Genomic DNA, 16,050 nt, shown 5'->3' with positions numbered 1-16,050 from the left:
GTCTAGAGGGGGGTGATTAGACTACTTGACCAAATAAAAACTTAACCTTTTCCCAATTTTAGTTCTTGGCAAATTTTAGCTATTTTAGGACAAGTCAAGCAATCATCACACAATTCAAGCAAGCATGCAAAGAGTATATTGGCAGCGGAAAGTAAAGCATGCAACTTGAAAGAATGTAAAGGGAAGGGTTTGGAGAATTCAAACGCAATTGGAGACACGGATGTTTTTCCCATGGTTCGGATAGGTGGTGCTATCCTACATCCATGTTGATTTAGACTTCAACCCACGAAGGGTAACGGTTGCGCGAGTCCACGGAGGGCTCCACCCACGAAGGGTCCACGAAGAAGCAACCTTGTCTATCCCACCATGGCCATCGCCCACGAAGGACTTGCCTCACTAGCGGTAGATCTTCACGAAGTAGGCGATCTCCTTGCCCTTACAAACTCCTTGGTTCAACTCCACAATCTTGTCGGAGGCTCCCAAGTGACTCCTAGCCAATCTAGGAGACACTACTCTCCAAGAAGTAACAAATGGTGTGTTGATGATGAACTCCTTGCTCTTGTGCTTCAAATGATAGTCTCCCCAACACTCAATTCTCTCTCACGGGATTTGGATTTGGTGGAAAGAAGATTTGAGTGGAAATCAACTTGGGGAAGGCTAGAGATCAAGATTCATGTGGTAGAAATGGAATATCTTGGCCTTAACACATGAGTAGGTGGTTCTCTCTCAGAACATATGAGTTGGAAGTGTAGATGTGTTCTGATGGCTCTCTCCACGAGTGAAGAGGAGGTGGAGGGGTATATATAGCCTCCACACAAAATCCAACCGTTACACACAATTTACCAATCTCGGTGGGACCGAATCAACAAACTCGGTCGGATCGAAATAGTAAACCTAGTGACCGTTAGAGATTTTCGGTGGGACTGACATGCAACTCGGTAGGACCGATATGGTTAGAATTAGGGCATAACGTAATCTCGGTGAGACCGATTACACAAACTCGGTAAGACCGATTTGATAATAAGCTAACCAGAGGGTTGGTCAGGCAAACTCGGTGGGACCGATTCGCTCTTCTTGGTGAGACCGAAATGTTACGAAAAGGAAACAGTGAGTTTACATTGCAATCTCGGTGGGACCGGTCCGCTCTTTCGGTGAGACTGAAAAGTTACGAAAAGGAAACAGAGAAATTGCAATCCCATCTCGGTGAGACCGAGATCCCTATCGGTAGAACCGATTTGCTTAGGGTTTGGCAATGGCTATGACAAGTGAAACTCGGTGGCGCCGGGTTGAAAGAATTGGTAGGGCCGAGTTTGGCTTTGGGTTTAGGTCAAATGTGGATATGGGAAAGTAGCTGAGAATTTTGGAGCATATCATTAAGCACATGAAGCAAGAGGCTCATTAAGCAACACCTCATCCCTCCTTGATAGTATTGGCTTTTCCTATGGACTCAATGTGATCTTGGACCACTAAAATGTAAAATGAAGAGTCTTGAGCATATGAGCTAGAGCCAATCCTTTGTCCTTAGCATTTTGAGGGTTCCGCTTTCACCATCCATGCCATGCCAATCATTGAGCTTTCCTGAAATGATCATCTTGGAATAGCATTAGCTCAGTGAGCTATATGTTGTTATGAATTACCAAAACCACCTAGGGATAGTTGCACTTTCAACATTGATGTCATAGTTCAGGAGGAAGATGGTTTCAAATGGCGGCTCACGGGTATCTATGGAGAACCACGCATGGAGAAGAAGGTGGAGACTTGGTGTCTCATGAGAACTCTGAATCATCAATCTAACCTACCTTGGGTCTGTCTTGGAGATTTTAATGAGATTTTGTTCAACCATGAGAAACAAGGAGGTGTCCCTAGAGAACACTCCCTAATGCAGAATTTCCGCGATGCTTTACAAACATGTAACCTCAGTGACCTCGGCTTTGAGGGTGACGTTTTTACCTGGTGAAATAATAATTTCCGTGTTGATGGGTATATACGGGAGAGGCTGGACAGGGTTGTGGCCTCGCCGTCATGGTGTGCTCGTTTTCCATACTACAGAGTTGTGAACGGTGATCCACACCACTCAGATCATAGGCCCGTGGTTCTGTGGCTCCATGATACGAGGAGAATGGGGGAAGGCAATGTGGTCCATAGGCCAAACGGTTCAAAGCATGCTGGCTACTTGAGGAGGGGTGTGACGAGCTCGTGTGGGAGGCGCGGGAAGGGGCACAAGGACCGTCGATGGCGAGCAAGCTGGGAGCCATAAATAAAGCTCTCCACACGTGGAGCCGTGACGTGCTGGGAGATCTCCAGAAAAGGGCCAGGAAGTTGAAGGACGAACTCGAGCAAGTCCGGCGCCAACCAATCTCACAAGCCCAACTTCGAAGGGAGATGACAGTGAAATATAAACTAGAAAAGCTAGAGGATCAACTTGACCTGGTTTATCGTCAAAGAGCCCATGCGAACTGGCTGTCAAAAGGAGACCAAAATACAAAATATTTCCAGGCCTTTGCCTCGGAGAGGAAGAAAAAGAATACGATCCACATGTTGAAAGGGGAGGATGGAGTCGAGGTGTCAGGGGAGGAGGGTTTGAAGGCCCTCGTAACTAACTATTTCTCTAACTTGTTTACCCCCGTGGCAGGTTCGGCAATGGCGGAAATCTTGAACAACATCGCTCCCAAAGTTACTCAACAGATGAATGATCACCTCCTCGCTGAATTTACGGCAGATGAAGTAAAGGAAGCACTGGATAGCATTGGCGACCTTAAAGCCCCGGGGATGGACGGCCTCCCGACCATCTTCTATAAACACTATTGGCATTTGATTGGGGAGGATGTTGTTCGCGAGGTTTTGCACGTGTTACAAGGCGGCAGTATACCCGAGGGATGGAATGACACACTAGTGGTGCTGATCCCAAAGGTTCAAAACCCAGAGAGACTAAAGGATCTATGCCCGATTAGCCTATGTAACGTTGCGTACAAACTGGTGTCCAAGGTACTCGCCAACCGTCTGAAGAGTATTTTGAGCGAAATAATATCACCCAACCAAAGTGCTTTCGTCCCAGGTAGGCTGATCTCGGGCAGTACTATCTTGGCTTATGAAATGACCCATTTTTTAAAGAGGAAGAGGACAGGCAGCACGCATTTTGCAGCTTTGAAACTTGACATGAGTAAGGCGTATGATCGTGTGGAGTGGGCTTTCATGGAGAAGATCATGCTCCAGCTCGATTTTGCACCGGCGTTTGTGGCCCTGATCTGCAAGTGCATGACTACTGTCCGATACCGTTTCAAAATCAATGATGGTTGTACTGAAATGGTGATACCGGGGCGAGGTTTGAGGCAGGGAGATCCGGCCTCACCGTACCTTTTCCTGATTTGTGCAGAAGGTCTATCTTCTTTGATCAACCGTGCGGAGGAGTTGGGCTAGATCCGGGGCATAAGGATTGCACCTACTGCCCCGTCCATAACCCACCTGCTCTTTGCTGACGACTCGCTTCTTCTCATGGAGGCTACGGAGGAGGGTATGGCCACCATAAATGAGATCTTAGAGGTTTATGAAAGGGGGTCGGGTCAAACGATTAACCGGGACAAATCTGCGATACAATTTAGCAAGAACACCCCGCTCCAAAAGAAACAAGCGTTGCTCCATAGTCTGGGCCTAAGAGGAGAAGGACTGCAAGGGAAATATCTGGGCCTCCCTAGTTACGTGGGCAGATCCCGGCAGTTATGCTTCGAATACATCCGGGACAAAATCTGGGAGCTACTCCAAGGGTACAAGATAAGGCTCTTATCGAAGAAAGGGAAGGAGATCCTGATCAAAACAGTGGCCCAAGCTATTCCCACCTATGCCATGGCTTGTTTTGACCTGACAAAGGGCCTCTGTGATGACATCTGCACTATGATTTGCCGGTTCTGGTGGGCAAACCAAGACGATGAACATAAACACCACTGGGTGGGCTGGGAGAGAATGACCTTGCCAAAAGAGCAAGGCGGCCTTGGATTCCGGGATCTACACGCCTTCAACATCGCCATGCTTGCCCGCCAAGTCTGGCGCCTTCTCCAAGCTCCTGACTCCCTTTGCGCCCGAGTCCTACGCGCCAAGTATTATCCCAGTGGCGACCTTCTATCGGCGGTACCAACACCCGGAATCAACTATGTGTGGCGTAGTATCCTGCAAGGGATCCAAGTGGTCAGAGAGGGAATGGTTTGGAGGGTGGGCGACGGGCAGCAGATTCGTATTTGGCATGATCCATGGCTGTCGTCGGGACTAGTACGTTTCCCGCGCACTCCTCAGGGAGCTAACTTGTTGACAAGAGTCTCTGAACTTATTGACCCAGACTCTCACGCCTGGGATGAGCAGTTAATGCAACAGTCTTTCAGCCAGGGGGACGCAGCAGTGATCCTGCAGATTCCAATTTTTGAACACCATGAGGATTTTGTGGCCTGGCAATTTGACAACAAGGGTTTGTTCTCGGTCAGATCGGCTCACCGGGTTTACACTGACATGCTCCATAGACAACGGCCGCGACCGCGGGGGGAAAGCTTGTTCGGGGGAAACGATGACAGGAGGATGTGGCGGCAGCTCTGGAAGGTAAAATGCACTGGGAAAGTACATCATTTTATGTGGAGACTAGCCCATAACAGCCATCCTCTGTTGAGGAATGTGGAACGAATCGGCGTGCAGCTGGAGACGAACTGTGTGGTATGCCACAGATTACAGGAAGATGGAGGACATCTTTTTCTTCGTTGCAAGGAGGTGAAGAAGATGTGGAGGGCATGCGGGCTGGAGTAGACTAGGCAGAAGCTACTATCATGCCAGTCACCGCGCCAACTCCTTAGCCTCATTGTTTCCCTGCCTGAGGATGAGAAGCTACATACGAACTGTCTCTCTATGGTTGTGGTGGACGGAGGGAAACAAGGCGAACCACAACACTCAGAGAGCCTCGACCCAGGAGTTTGGGTTCACGGTGGCAAAACACATTGCGGAATGGCGTCTGTTTTTTGGGGAGCAAGGAAGCAGCAACACAAAACCAAAGCCCAGATGGAATTGCCCGGCCACGGATGTTGTCAAGATTAATATTGATGGGTCTTTCGACCCGGAGTCCCGGCATGCTGGCTGGGGCTGCATCGCCCGGGATCATTCGGGAGAGGTGATCTTCGCGACAGCGGGTAAACTAACACACATGTGCGAAGCCCTACATGCCGAGGCGTGTGCCCTGATGAATGCAATGAAGCTAGCAGAGGGCCATGGAATGGGACGGGTTGTTTTTGAAACTGACTGTACCGGGATCCAGCGGGCTGTCACGACAACTACACTGGATCATTCCACCCTGGGCACCCTCTTTCGTGAGATCAAATACCTCCTCCAACTTGGTTTTATTGAGTGGAAAGTCACCTTCTGCCCTCGCTTGTGTAACGTTCCTGCCCATGAACTTGCGGCTATTGGTAGGAGGGACGACAATGCCGGCCTCCATGTGTGGTCGGTAAACCTCCCAAAAGTTGTAACCGATGCGGTGACCGCCGACATGGCTGGTCCACGGTGATTTCTTGGAATGCAAGGTGTTCCAATTAAAAAAAATCGGATCACTAGAAATATTTGTTACGTGAGTTTTTTTTTATGAGGAAGATACCATCGTAGAAGAGAAAGTACTAGTAGTAAGTTGTCTAGCTAGTCACGTACTCCCTCCGTTCCAAATTACTTGTCTTAGATTTGTCTAGATACGGAGGTATCTAGCACTAAAATAAGTCTAGATACATCTATATCTAGACAAATCTAAGACAAGTAATTGGGAACGGAGGGAGTAGTTGTTTTTGAGTAGAGGCTGGTTGCCTACGTGATTAAGGTGGTCGGTACTTAATTAGATACGGTTTCAATTAGTTTAGATATGAGAGAGAGAGTCCATATCTTTTTAGGTTTGCTTATGCGGCAGTTAAGGAATACAGGGTTGGTGTCGCCTATAAAGTGGGCTGGCTACGACCATTATAAAGGGGTTGATTTTTGTTATTTTCAGAGGTTAGTAAAACAACCAGAAAACACCCATGTCGGGGTGACCAAATACCGTGTATGGTTTTCAGATTTTTCCCGTCTAGGGTTTGTGTGTGTTGGTGCAAGCTAGGGGAGCATCATCTCCTGAGATTTGTCCATGGAACCTATACGGTTCACTCTCATGGGCCGCCGGTGATCTAACTTGATACCAGGCTGGGGATTTGGCAGCTTCGACTTTCTTAACTTTTGTGGAGAAAGATTTGCACCAGTTGAAAGAATTAACCTGCTATTGGATGTACCGTGAAAGGTCGGGCCGACGAACGACTCGCAATCTAGTCGAGTCTCCATCAACTTCGAAAATACGTCTATGTATCACCTAAACCCCCTTTAACAATATGATGTTTATTATGACTCAAAAGAAGAAGAAAGAAACTAAAAAAACAAAGTCTTCAAGTTTCCAATTCTTCACTTCAATTTCTTCAAAGGGCGCACCAAATTCTTCACTTGAAGCAATACATTTGAAGCAATACATTTTTAGGGGTCGTCTTTTCTCGGTTAAACCGAATCTTCAGGGACTGTAACTCCTGTGTACACTCATAAACACATTAGTCCTTTAACTCATTTGTCTTCAAAATACTCCAAAACCACTAAGGAAGCTCTAGATGCACTAACAATTTCCATCTCTTTTTTTTATTGTGTGAAAACTCTCATAAGCAACCAACACATTTTCCGTGATTATTCGGCAAGGCACGAAAGCACTTTGTGTTGGACTGGCGATCTCAGGAAGAAAAGCTTTTAAGTTGAGAGGCTAACATGTTTGATATTACTTTGTGTACCACATTGCATAAACTGATTGGCCTAAATAAAGTAACCATCTCCGGAAAGTTTACCTTAGGGATCATCACAACTGAAGTATTATTCCATCCATCCAGAATCTTGCAATTATTTACCGCCTGCAAAACTTCCTCAATCAGATCATCACCAACTTCCTCAATCAGATCATCACCAAGCATTGGCCAAAATCTTTTATAAAATACCGTATGGGGTGCAGACGAATCGCAATGATATTAATGGTTTGTTTGAAAGAAAAAAACGCTTGCGCACTATACTCAAGGGCAGCAAACTCCCTCGCCATATAAAGGTTCATTTCAGTACATTTCATCTCCAGAGAGCTGGAAAAGGTGATTAGAGATCACACCGTCTCATATGTAACACTGGCACTCACACGAATTCGATTCATGTTTACATAAAAAGTGGTAATGAAGCCAACATTTCGCTCACTAGAGCAACACTGAAAACGAAAAAGAAATAGGAAAAATCACGTTCCAGCATTAGGTTACTTCGTAATTTACAGCTCTTCCAATGTACAACTGTATTTTCCAAAATAGGACAGCATCTGAACTATCAACCCTTCATGTACATACAAAATGTCAAACATAATGTACAATGGTGCATTTTTTGCACGCAAAAGAATATTATGCCTTCAGAATTTTTCTGCCGCTTGGAGCTCTCATACAACTTCAATCTCCTTTTGTGTTCTTGCCATCTCAGTACTCACTGAATCTGTGGCTCTGCATCTAGTCATCGACCTTGACGATATCAGTGCAGCCAGAAAGAAGTGATCGCGATATGAAGAAATAGCCAGCCAACTGTGGTGGTGTAACGAACACATACAACTAGAATAAGAGAACACTTGCCTTCTCCAAATGAATCGCAAAGGAACAAGGGGCCATTTTCCAAATGAGTCACAAGGGAAGAAGATTCCGTGCATAACGGCTAGAGGGATTGTTTCGTCCAAGGCCCAACCCTAGGCTCAAAGGGGTTTTGTCAGTCTTCTTAGTGTGATCGCAACATTTAGACGAACTAACTTGGCGATGCGATTTTGAGTTGGTTTGTGAGTCAGCACAAACATGGTCAGCACCATTAGCATGAAGTGGCACGCTCTCACCATTCTGCGAGACTGCACCTCTTGTCATGTGAATAATTGCCATTTCCTCGTCAGGATGTGACGTCTGTTCTACCTTCTCAATATCCTCATTGTACCCCTTCAGGAAGAAGTCAGAACAATTCTTCCTCACCCCGTGATCAAATGGATTTCTGAACCGACCACCTGGGCCTCTGAGATAACTGTACCTCATGGCATTTGCCATCTCATTTGTTGTTATATTCCCGGATATCTGCAAGGCAGGAATTTAGAAATGATCGATACTGTGCAGAAGAGTGGCTTGAACACAAGCTATATACAAGCACGTATTTGCATATCTTTACAGACACAAGAAGAAGCCAACCATTTCAAGTACGAAAGAAGGAATACATAAGCAATGGAAAATATGATGAATCATGTCATCTGCAGAAGCTATTATCTCTACAGTTATATATCGACACAAGCATGTGGATAAGCGGAATAAAGCCGTGTCCATATCAGTACTGGACTAGAGGAAATGCAGACAAAGTATAGCTGACACTTGGCACCAGAAGGATAGTAGAAACATAGCAGAACTGGAATGGGTAAAACAATGTAATGGCATATATATTTCATCAAAGAATGCGACATGTGGTTTAGAAACTGCTTCAACACTGTGCCGGTGACAAAAAGATACAAAAAGGAATTGCTAGATCCTTAGATGGAGTCTAGGCTCTAGATGACCTCAGTTGGTTGCCCATGACAGGACACAGGAGACATGTCCTTACCTGATGGACCCTTGCAGATTTCACAACCAGAACAAAAAAGCAGGAGATTTGGTTCTACGTATTAGGCATGGATTCGATCTGGGGCACAGACCTCAAAGGGTGGAATGAACTGCTGATAGATGATGAAAAGGTAAACGCAGAGATTGTTCTTACCTGTGATGCTTGAACTACTGTTAGAGTTATAACGCCGAAGAAAAGGAAGAGATCCATTATAACAAAAGACACCACCCAAGGATGGTTCATAGCTGAATAGTTAAGCCATCCATCAAACGATGCTGGAGAGCCTGGATCACCTGCGACTCCTGCAGCAACAAAAATGATAAAAGATTAGGATATTTTCCATGCGACAAATTGTACAGGCAAAAGAAAAGAAGATGTATACATACTTATGACAGCCGTTGCAGCAGTAATGATCATCGCAGAAACTTCTAGGATAAGAAACATAAAGAACTCCCATTTGTTCTTCTGCAATTGAAACCAATTGTTGCTTAGACTGAACGATGCCGCAAATTTATATATAATAAATAATAAAAAGTGAACAAAAGAAATTGCAATTCATCAACTAGGCGCAGAACAGTCTTTTCTTGCTCCTTGGCCTCAGCTTGGGTGTTTACACCAAGTTCAGTTATCAATGCTGGGCTGAAACATGCAACTTTTTAATCCAAAATTATTAATATACACCCTCCGCTTGTAAATTGATGGCGTTTTTAGACATTGACACAGTCTTCAATATGCATCTTTAACCATTAGTTCTCGTAGGCATATATCTAGAACATACCAAAAAAGGGTACAATAAAAAGTATTTTTCATGACAAGTCTAATGATGCTATTTTTCCCTTACCAAACTAAATATTTTTTATATGTTAACAATCAAGTTAGAAAAGTCTGATTTCATGCCTTCTAGGAAGTCAGCCAGAATGGAGGTAGTATTTGATTATAAAAATAATGAAGTTCCACATACAAAAAGACTGAATCAGTACCTTTCCGATGCAATTTGAAACCCAAGGGCAGTGATGATCAAATTGCTCAACACAGCGATCACATGTAGAGCAGTGTTTTGAGCGTATGGGCCTCACAATCTATTGAAATAACAAAAATAATAATTATTTGAGGCTGAAGATAAAAAGGAAAAACGACTTGATTGCTGATTGGTGATTACACAATGAAAAGGGAAATAACTTACTTTGCAAGTAATACATAGTTGAGACCAATTGCCAGCCAGAAGTTCTGGGTTATCTAGACCCCTCTTCAACAAAGGTTCCTGGAGGGGTCAAACACACGAGATTAACATTGCACATTTTGTACTATGCATAATATTTCAAGTTTTCAAGGTGACGATCTAATAAATAGGAAATCAACATATCGATAGGATGCCACAGTGGCTACCCAAATCTTTCATGCTTACATCATCTCTTTGAGTTTGCGAGTCTCTTATATTCTTGTTGATGTAACCAGGATCTTTCCTGCATAACAAGTATGGTCATACACATTCCAAACGAATTTCAAATGATCAAAATGACTTCCACTAAAAAAGGATCAAAATTGCATATGGTACCAAAACAGAAGATACGAATGCTTATTCTCCCAAACCTCATGATCCGACAAAAGGTTACTATGTATGTAAGAATAATACATAAGAAACCCTGACCAGATGTTTACCTGCTACATCTATAAAACATAACTAGTCCAGCAATTGCAAGGAAAACTCCCAACCATGAAAAGAAACCAAATAGTAATGTCATATTCGAGTTGTATTGTCCTGCATAGAAGGAAATAATCATTGTCATGTAGTACTGGATAATTAAGGAGTCTCAAGAGAGTCCAAATAGTAATATACCTGCGATAACTGAATGTATATATGCAACAATTAAGCCAATAATAATACACCAAAGCACAGGGGCAAGTCCTAATTTTGATAGTTTCCCAAAATAATTGTTCCCACCACATCCTCTTTCATGCACTTTTCTAGCATTCCCCTGCATAAAACCAAACAAACCATCGAGTCGATCTTCAGCATTTGCCTGCTGTACCAGAAGAAATCTTACATTGAGGGTACTAATGACCACTGTAAGTATGTAATCTAGACTGGCGATAGGCCAAAGTATATTCTCCACAACCCACGGAAGTTATAGATGAGCAATTTGAGCAGTGGTCACAATTTTCCGCTTTGGTCCTTCCTTTTCAGTATCACTAGTGCTCTATAAACACAGATATTCACTTTTTGGGGTAAAAAACTAATGTTGGGTAGCAGAACTTATAGAAAATCTATTGGAAAATAGCAGGAGCCATGGAACGCACTTACTCCACTAATACTGGAAACTACTTGCAATCATGTATGTACAATAATTCTCAAGGACAAACACATGCAACTACACAAAGTGCAGCCATCAGTTATGTGTTTCATGCAGTTTAATCAACAAACCTATTTGATTACCCATAGAGATAGAATGACTCTTGAAATGCTAGAAAGTTACTCAAGTATGTTAACAAAAAACACATTTAAAATTCATAATACTCACAAGGTAAAATGCAACTTGCCGGTGACTCTTATCAGCAGCAAGTTGGGCTGGAGTTAACCCAGTATTGTCTTGCACCATAAGGTCCTCCTTCTTACCAACCTGAACTAACACAGTGCATGACTCCATATTCCCCCGAATGGCAGCCCAGTGTAAAGGAGTACAACCTATGGAAAGTATTTATGTATGGAATGAATACCAAGCTCCCAAAGAAACCAATAGTAAGGAGAATTCATGCTTTCGTGATTCATCTTAAGGTGGTAGGAAGGCTTGTAAAAAAGTGAATACATGCCTTCTTTATCTTGCCGCCCCCTATAAGCACCCAAAAACAAAAGGAGGCGTATGGAGTCTGCAAATCCCTTATAAGCAGCCCTACAAATGTTAAGAATATTTACACGTCAATAGGGCTACCATGTAGTCATGTTTCAAAGCATATTTAGAAGGGCACACATGTAAAAAAAGGAGGAGAAAGTACAGACCAGTGAAGCGGACTTCTGCCATCATTGTCAGGGACATCAGGATCAGCATTCCATTTTGAAATAATGTGATAAAGAAATGCTGTCTGACCATACTGTGCTGCAACATGTGTGGTCTGTGACATTACAGTAGATTGATTAAGGAACCATAAAAAAATACTCCATAAACAAAGCTAACACTGGCTCGTTGACTTATTCTTCTGTTGAAACTTGTATGTGCTACAAATAACTAAGTAACTAATGTACATATTACATAAATAATGTTAGTACAAATATTGCAGGTTGGCATTTGGACGAAAATTCAAAGTTAACGTAAACCAAACCAGTCATCTCCATCCAAAGTTAACGTAAACCAAACCAGTCACCGGCAAGTTGCATCTTCACAGTTGTCAAATTTGCATGCTAGAAGAGCAAAATTGGGTTGGTACAAAGAAGATAAAGCCATAATAACTATTATCATGAACAAAAATGGTTCATACTTGTACATCTATCCTGCCAAAACCGTACTACGGTAAGAGACAGAGGTTATTAGGGCAATTAACAGAGAGCCGATGGCAGTGCTACATCATTTCTTAACCTGTATCTGTGTACCGCGAAATAAAAAGTTCACTTATTTTGTGCCAGAGGTAGTAATCTCCTCAAACAAACGTACACGGGCGAGCACACACACAAAATCGACCTCGGGTCAACTAACCAAAACATATTAGATAGCAAGGAACATTAGAGTTGACAAGTGGCATGGGTACAACAGATAAGTTAGTACACAAACCTGATATCCATATAAATCAGCAGCATCAACCTTAGCTCCTTCTTTCAGAAGTAGTTCTGCAGCTTGAATATGACCACGCACTGCACTCCAGTGAAGTGCTGTTTGCCCTGTATGGTCTATAGCATTTACATCTGCTCCGTGCTGTCCAGATAACAAGCAAATAACCATCATCACACCATATAGCAAACAAAATGCATATAACAGTAAAGGAGTGCATAGCAAAATTGTGATAAATTAGGTCAAGATCGGCGAAGAGGTGCTATGGGTAACCATCCTGAAGCTGGCACTTACATCTATGATTAACCCCACAGATATTCAGGAGGTTAAATTGAGAAAGCTGATGTCAAAGAGGTTGGTTGTAATAAACCTTAACAGCTGTGTGTATACAATTGAAACGAACCAACCAACATGGTATATGATCCAGTTTGGTCCAGTGGGATTATAACTCAGAAAAGTTTGTATGCCCGACAGATATGGAAAATGGCTAGTTCAGAGGGCCCTCTAAGCACTAATCAAGCAGATATAAGAAGCCTTGGACTGGCCCTGCTCAGAGCTACCCACCAACCATACTACCATGGCATTCACCAGATAAATGCCAAAACAGCATAAAGGCAAGCCCAAAACCTACACCAGCTTCCCGATGATGCCGTGCATACATCACCAAACCCCAAGAACCCCACAACAAAAGGATAGTATTATACTTTCCCGTCACTACAAGGCACGAACCAAAAGCACACATCGGCCGTGGCAATTGCAAATTTTCAACAATAAGTGCGACAAGGGTGTCGACATTACAAAACATTCAGCAGGAGCTACACTACACCTCGGCTGCGAAATTGGGGGCTGATCAAAGCAGGCCAGCTATCGAATTGGATTGCTAAACAATTAAACTGCAGCAGCAGGAGGCACCCCTCCATCGTCACAGTTTATAACAAGCAGCAATTGGAAGCTACGTGTTGGGGAGCTCGGGGAAATGGCGGACCTCGAGGATGTACTGGGCGGCGGCGACGCGGTTGTTGAGGGCGGCCCACTGAAGCGCGTGGTAGCCGAGGCCGTCGGGCTCCGTCACCGACCGGCCCTCCAGCTCGACGAGGCGGTGCAGCTTCTCAAGGTCCCCGTACGCGGCGCCCGTGTACACGTCGTCCTTGAGCGACTCCTCCTCCGCCGCCTCCGCCTCCCCCGCGGCGGCCGCCCCGCCGGCCCCGGCGGGGGAGGCGACCGCGGCCGCGGCGGCGGTCGTGTCCTCGAGGACCTCGATCTCCGACGCCATGGCGGGATCGGGCTCTCCGGATTGGGTCGGGAAGGGAGGGGAGGGGGGTTGGAGGACGCTGGACGCGGAGGTGGCCCGAGGGACCTTGTCGCGGGGGCGTTTTTGACTCGGTATTTTTGGTGTTTTATTATTTCGTTGGTTTTGGCCGGAGGAAGAAGACGGGCGCAGCCGCACGGAACGACCCAACGACCGGGGAAGGGGATCTTTGCACTCGCACTTGCAGGCCGCGACGCCCCATTTGACCATTCTGGCTGATTTTTGTTGACAAAGCAGCAAGCTACGTTAGAGCGTCTACAGCCGGACGTTGTAAATTCGGCCTCTCAAACATCCAGACGCGTTTGCGAACACTGATCGAACACACCTTAAATTAGTCATTTTGCATCCGTCTCTTTCATATTTTATCCTTAGATCACACAAAACATGCAAAAATAATCTTACATACTACATCTACGTACTACCCTAGCTACTCTTCATCGTGAAAATATTCACGACGATGATGCCGGGTGCCGACTACACGGGCGGGTAGGAGGGCTGCGGCTCATTCTCCTCCTGCTCGATCTCATCCATATAGACGAACATCTTCGTCACGTCCGCGGCCTCTTACGCCTCCATCTCCTGCCGGCGACGGTGTCTTGCCTCCGCAGCCGACTCCGACCGGAGGGAATCGAGGATGGCCTACTGCTCCGCCTGCAGATCCCCGTCGCCAGTGTCCCGCACATCCTCCTCCTCCGGCTCATCCTCCTCCTCCGAATCCACTAGCCCCGCGGCAACCCGGGCTTCGCACCTTGCCCGGATCTGCTCAAGGAGTTCGAGACAATGCTCTGGTGTCAGAAAGCGCTCGCTCCTCACCCGGTGGCGTGGGGCATGGTTACTAGGTGGACAGGTGGAGTGGAAAGTGGCGGCGGCGGCGGCGGACAGGAGGGAGAAAATGTAGATGGATGGTAGGGTTTCGGTGCCATCGGCCGACTTAAATAATCAGGCAATGCACTACGCGGCCCGCCGGAGCTGCGCCACGCGACGCCACCGGACGACGGAGGAGACGAGTTTCGGACCGCCGGGTTTGAGGGTGTTTCCGGTTGGGACCCTTTCGTCAGTCCGACGTGGCGGGTGTGCCCGGGTGTTTAAGACAGGTTTGAATGGTCCGGTTGTAGATGCTCTTACAGGCCAGAATAAGATTAAAAAAATCTATTCAAATTATATATATAGGTTTCATGTCTTTCTTAAAGAAGACACCCCATATATTGATTAATTAAACAAAAGGTTATTACAATCATTCGCCACGCAGGGCCGAAGTTCATGTCATAGGTCTACCTGCTAAGATGAAATAACATTAGGCTTGAGGGCAGGGAAAACATGATAGCCAAAGCTGAAGCCTATAAGATCAAAAAAAAATTGGAAATTTCTCAAACTTCCAAAAGTAAGTCATTCCCTGAGTTTCCCATTTTTACCCTTCATAATCATGCTTGTGACATACTCTCTCTGTTCCTCTATATAAGGTGTATTTGTTTTTCAAAAGTCAAAGGAGTACAAGTTTGACCAAGTTTTTAGAAAAATATATTAATATTCACAATATGAAATTTATATCATTTGATCGATCATGAAAGGTAGTTTCCTATTTTATTTAGGACGCCGATAACGCGCTGACGTTCGGGCTATAGGGTCGCCGCGCCGAACGCCCCCGTTCGGACCGGTAGCGGATCGAGCCGAACGAAAACATTCGGACAGGATCGCTTGTCCCCTGAACGACCCCAATCAGCGCGCCACCTGGGCACCTGGTTAGCGCACGACCTGGTCAGTGCACGACCTGGTCAGCGCGCGACCCTGACCGCGGCGCGTCCCACCCGAGGTCATCACCCTCCTCCATCCATCCCGATACCCTCCCGAAACCCTTGCAGTCCCTTCTTTCTCTCCATCAGCGGCCTGTAACTCCCTGAAGTTGCCATGGCAAGATCCCAAGATTTGTAGGCCAAATCGAGCCACCGACCAGGTGAATTCCTCGCCCATCCCCTCTGGTCCCCGTCATCCCCATCTCCGTCGTCGGGCATGTGTATCCATTAAGTTGGCATGGCAAGATCGGCGACGTGTAGCCCAAATTGAGCCGCCGGCCACATGAATCCCTTGTCCCCTTCTTCGCTCTCACCATCCCCATCACCCCACCCGCACCCCACCATCTCCTACCCTTCCCATGAATCACTGATCTGTAGGGGGGGAACTGCCATGGCAAGATCTGGGAATATCTAGGACGTGGTTGCTACTGATCTTGCCACATCTAGATAGTGGCAGTAGATCTAGACTAGGATATGGTTGGCAGATCAACAACAGTTCCCATCCCATGAGGTGATGGTAGTGATG

General features: G+C 45.5%; 1 protein-coding gene across 2 annotated transcripts; it reads right to left on the bottom strand.

Annotated features, from left to right (window-relative positions):
- Positions 1-7,112: 7,112 nt before the first annotated feature.
- Positions 7,113-13,831, bottom strand: LOC123132451 (protein S-acyltransferase 24). 2 transcript variants are annotated; one of them, XM_044552245.1, is made up of 14 exons: positions 13,411-13,831; positions 12,429-12,569; positions 11,663-11,775; positions 11,476-11,555; positions 11,187-11,350; positions 10,505-10,643; positions 10,327-10,426; positions 10,073-10,130; positions 9,851-9,928; positions 9,648-9,746; positions 9,054-9,132; positions 8,821-8,969; positions 7,674-8,153; positions 7,113-7,553 (listed from the first exon to the last, which is right to left on the bottom strand). In XM_044552245.1, the coding sequence occupies exons 1-13, from the start codon at positions 13,696-13,698 to the stop codon at positions 7,722-7,724; spliced, it is 1,920 nt and encodes a 639-aa protein (XP_044408180.1). In that variant the 5' UTR covers positions 13,699-13,831; the 3' UTR covers positions 7,113-7,553; positions 7,674-7,721. The 2 variants fall into 2 exon arrangements, with proteins under 2 accessions (XP_044408180.1, XP_044408179.1); XM_044552244.1 differs by having other exon boundaries at positions 7,113-8,153.
- Positions 13,832-16,050: the final 2,219 nt, after the last annotated feature.

The sequence above is a fragment of the Triticum aestivum genome, chromosome 6A, assembly GCF_018294505.1.
Source record: "Triticum aestivum cultivar Chinese Spring chromosome 6A, IWGSC CS RefSeq v2.1, whole genome shotgun sequence".
Taxonomy (NCBI): domain Eukaryota; kingdom Viridiplantae; phylum Streptophyta; class Magnoliopsida; order Poales; family Poaceae; genus Triticum; species Triticum aestivum.
The sequence above is the reverse complement of the archived record's forward strand: the minus strand, read 5'-3'. Positions and strand labels throughout refer to the sequence as shown.

Bases quoted from the DNA above. Each gene is read 5' to 3' on its own strand.
- LOC123132451 (XM_044552244.1), bottom strand. From the start codon at position 13,698: ATGGCGTCGGAGATCGAGGTCCTCGAGGACACGACCGCCGCCGCGGCC. The intron at 10,427-10,504 runs GTATATTACTAT...CCTTCTATGCAG, and splicing joins TATACATTCAGTTATCGCAG to GACAATACAACTCGAATATG. The intron at 9,747-9,850 runs GTAAGTTATTTC...TTATTTCAATAG, and splicing joins AACTATGTATTACTTGCAAA to ATTGTGAGGCCCATACGCTC.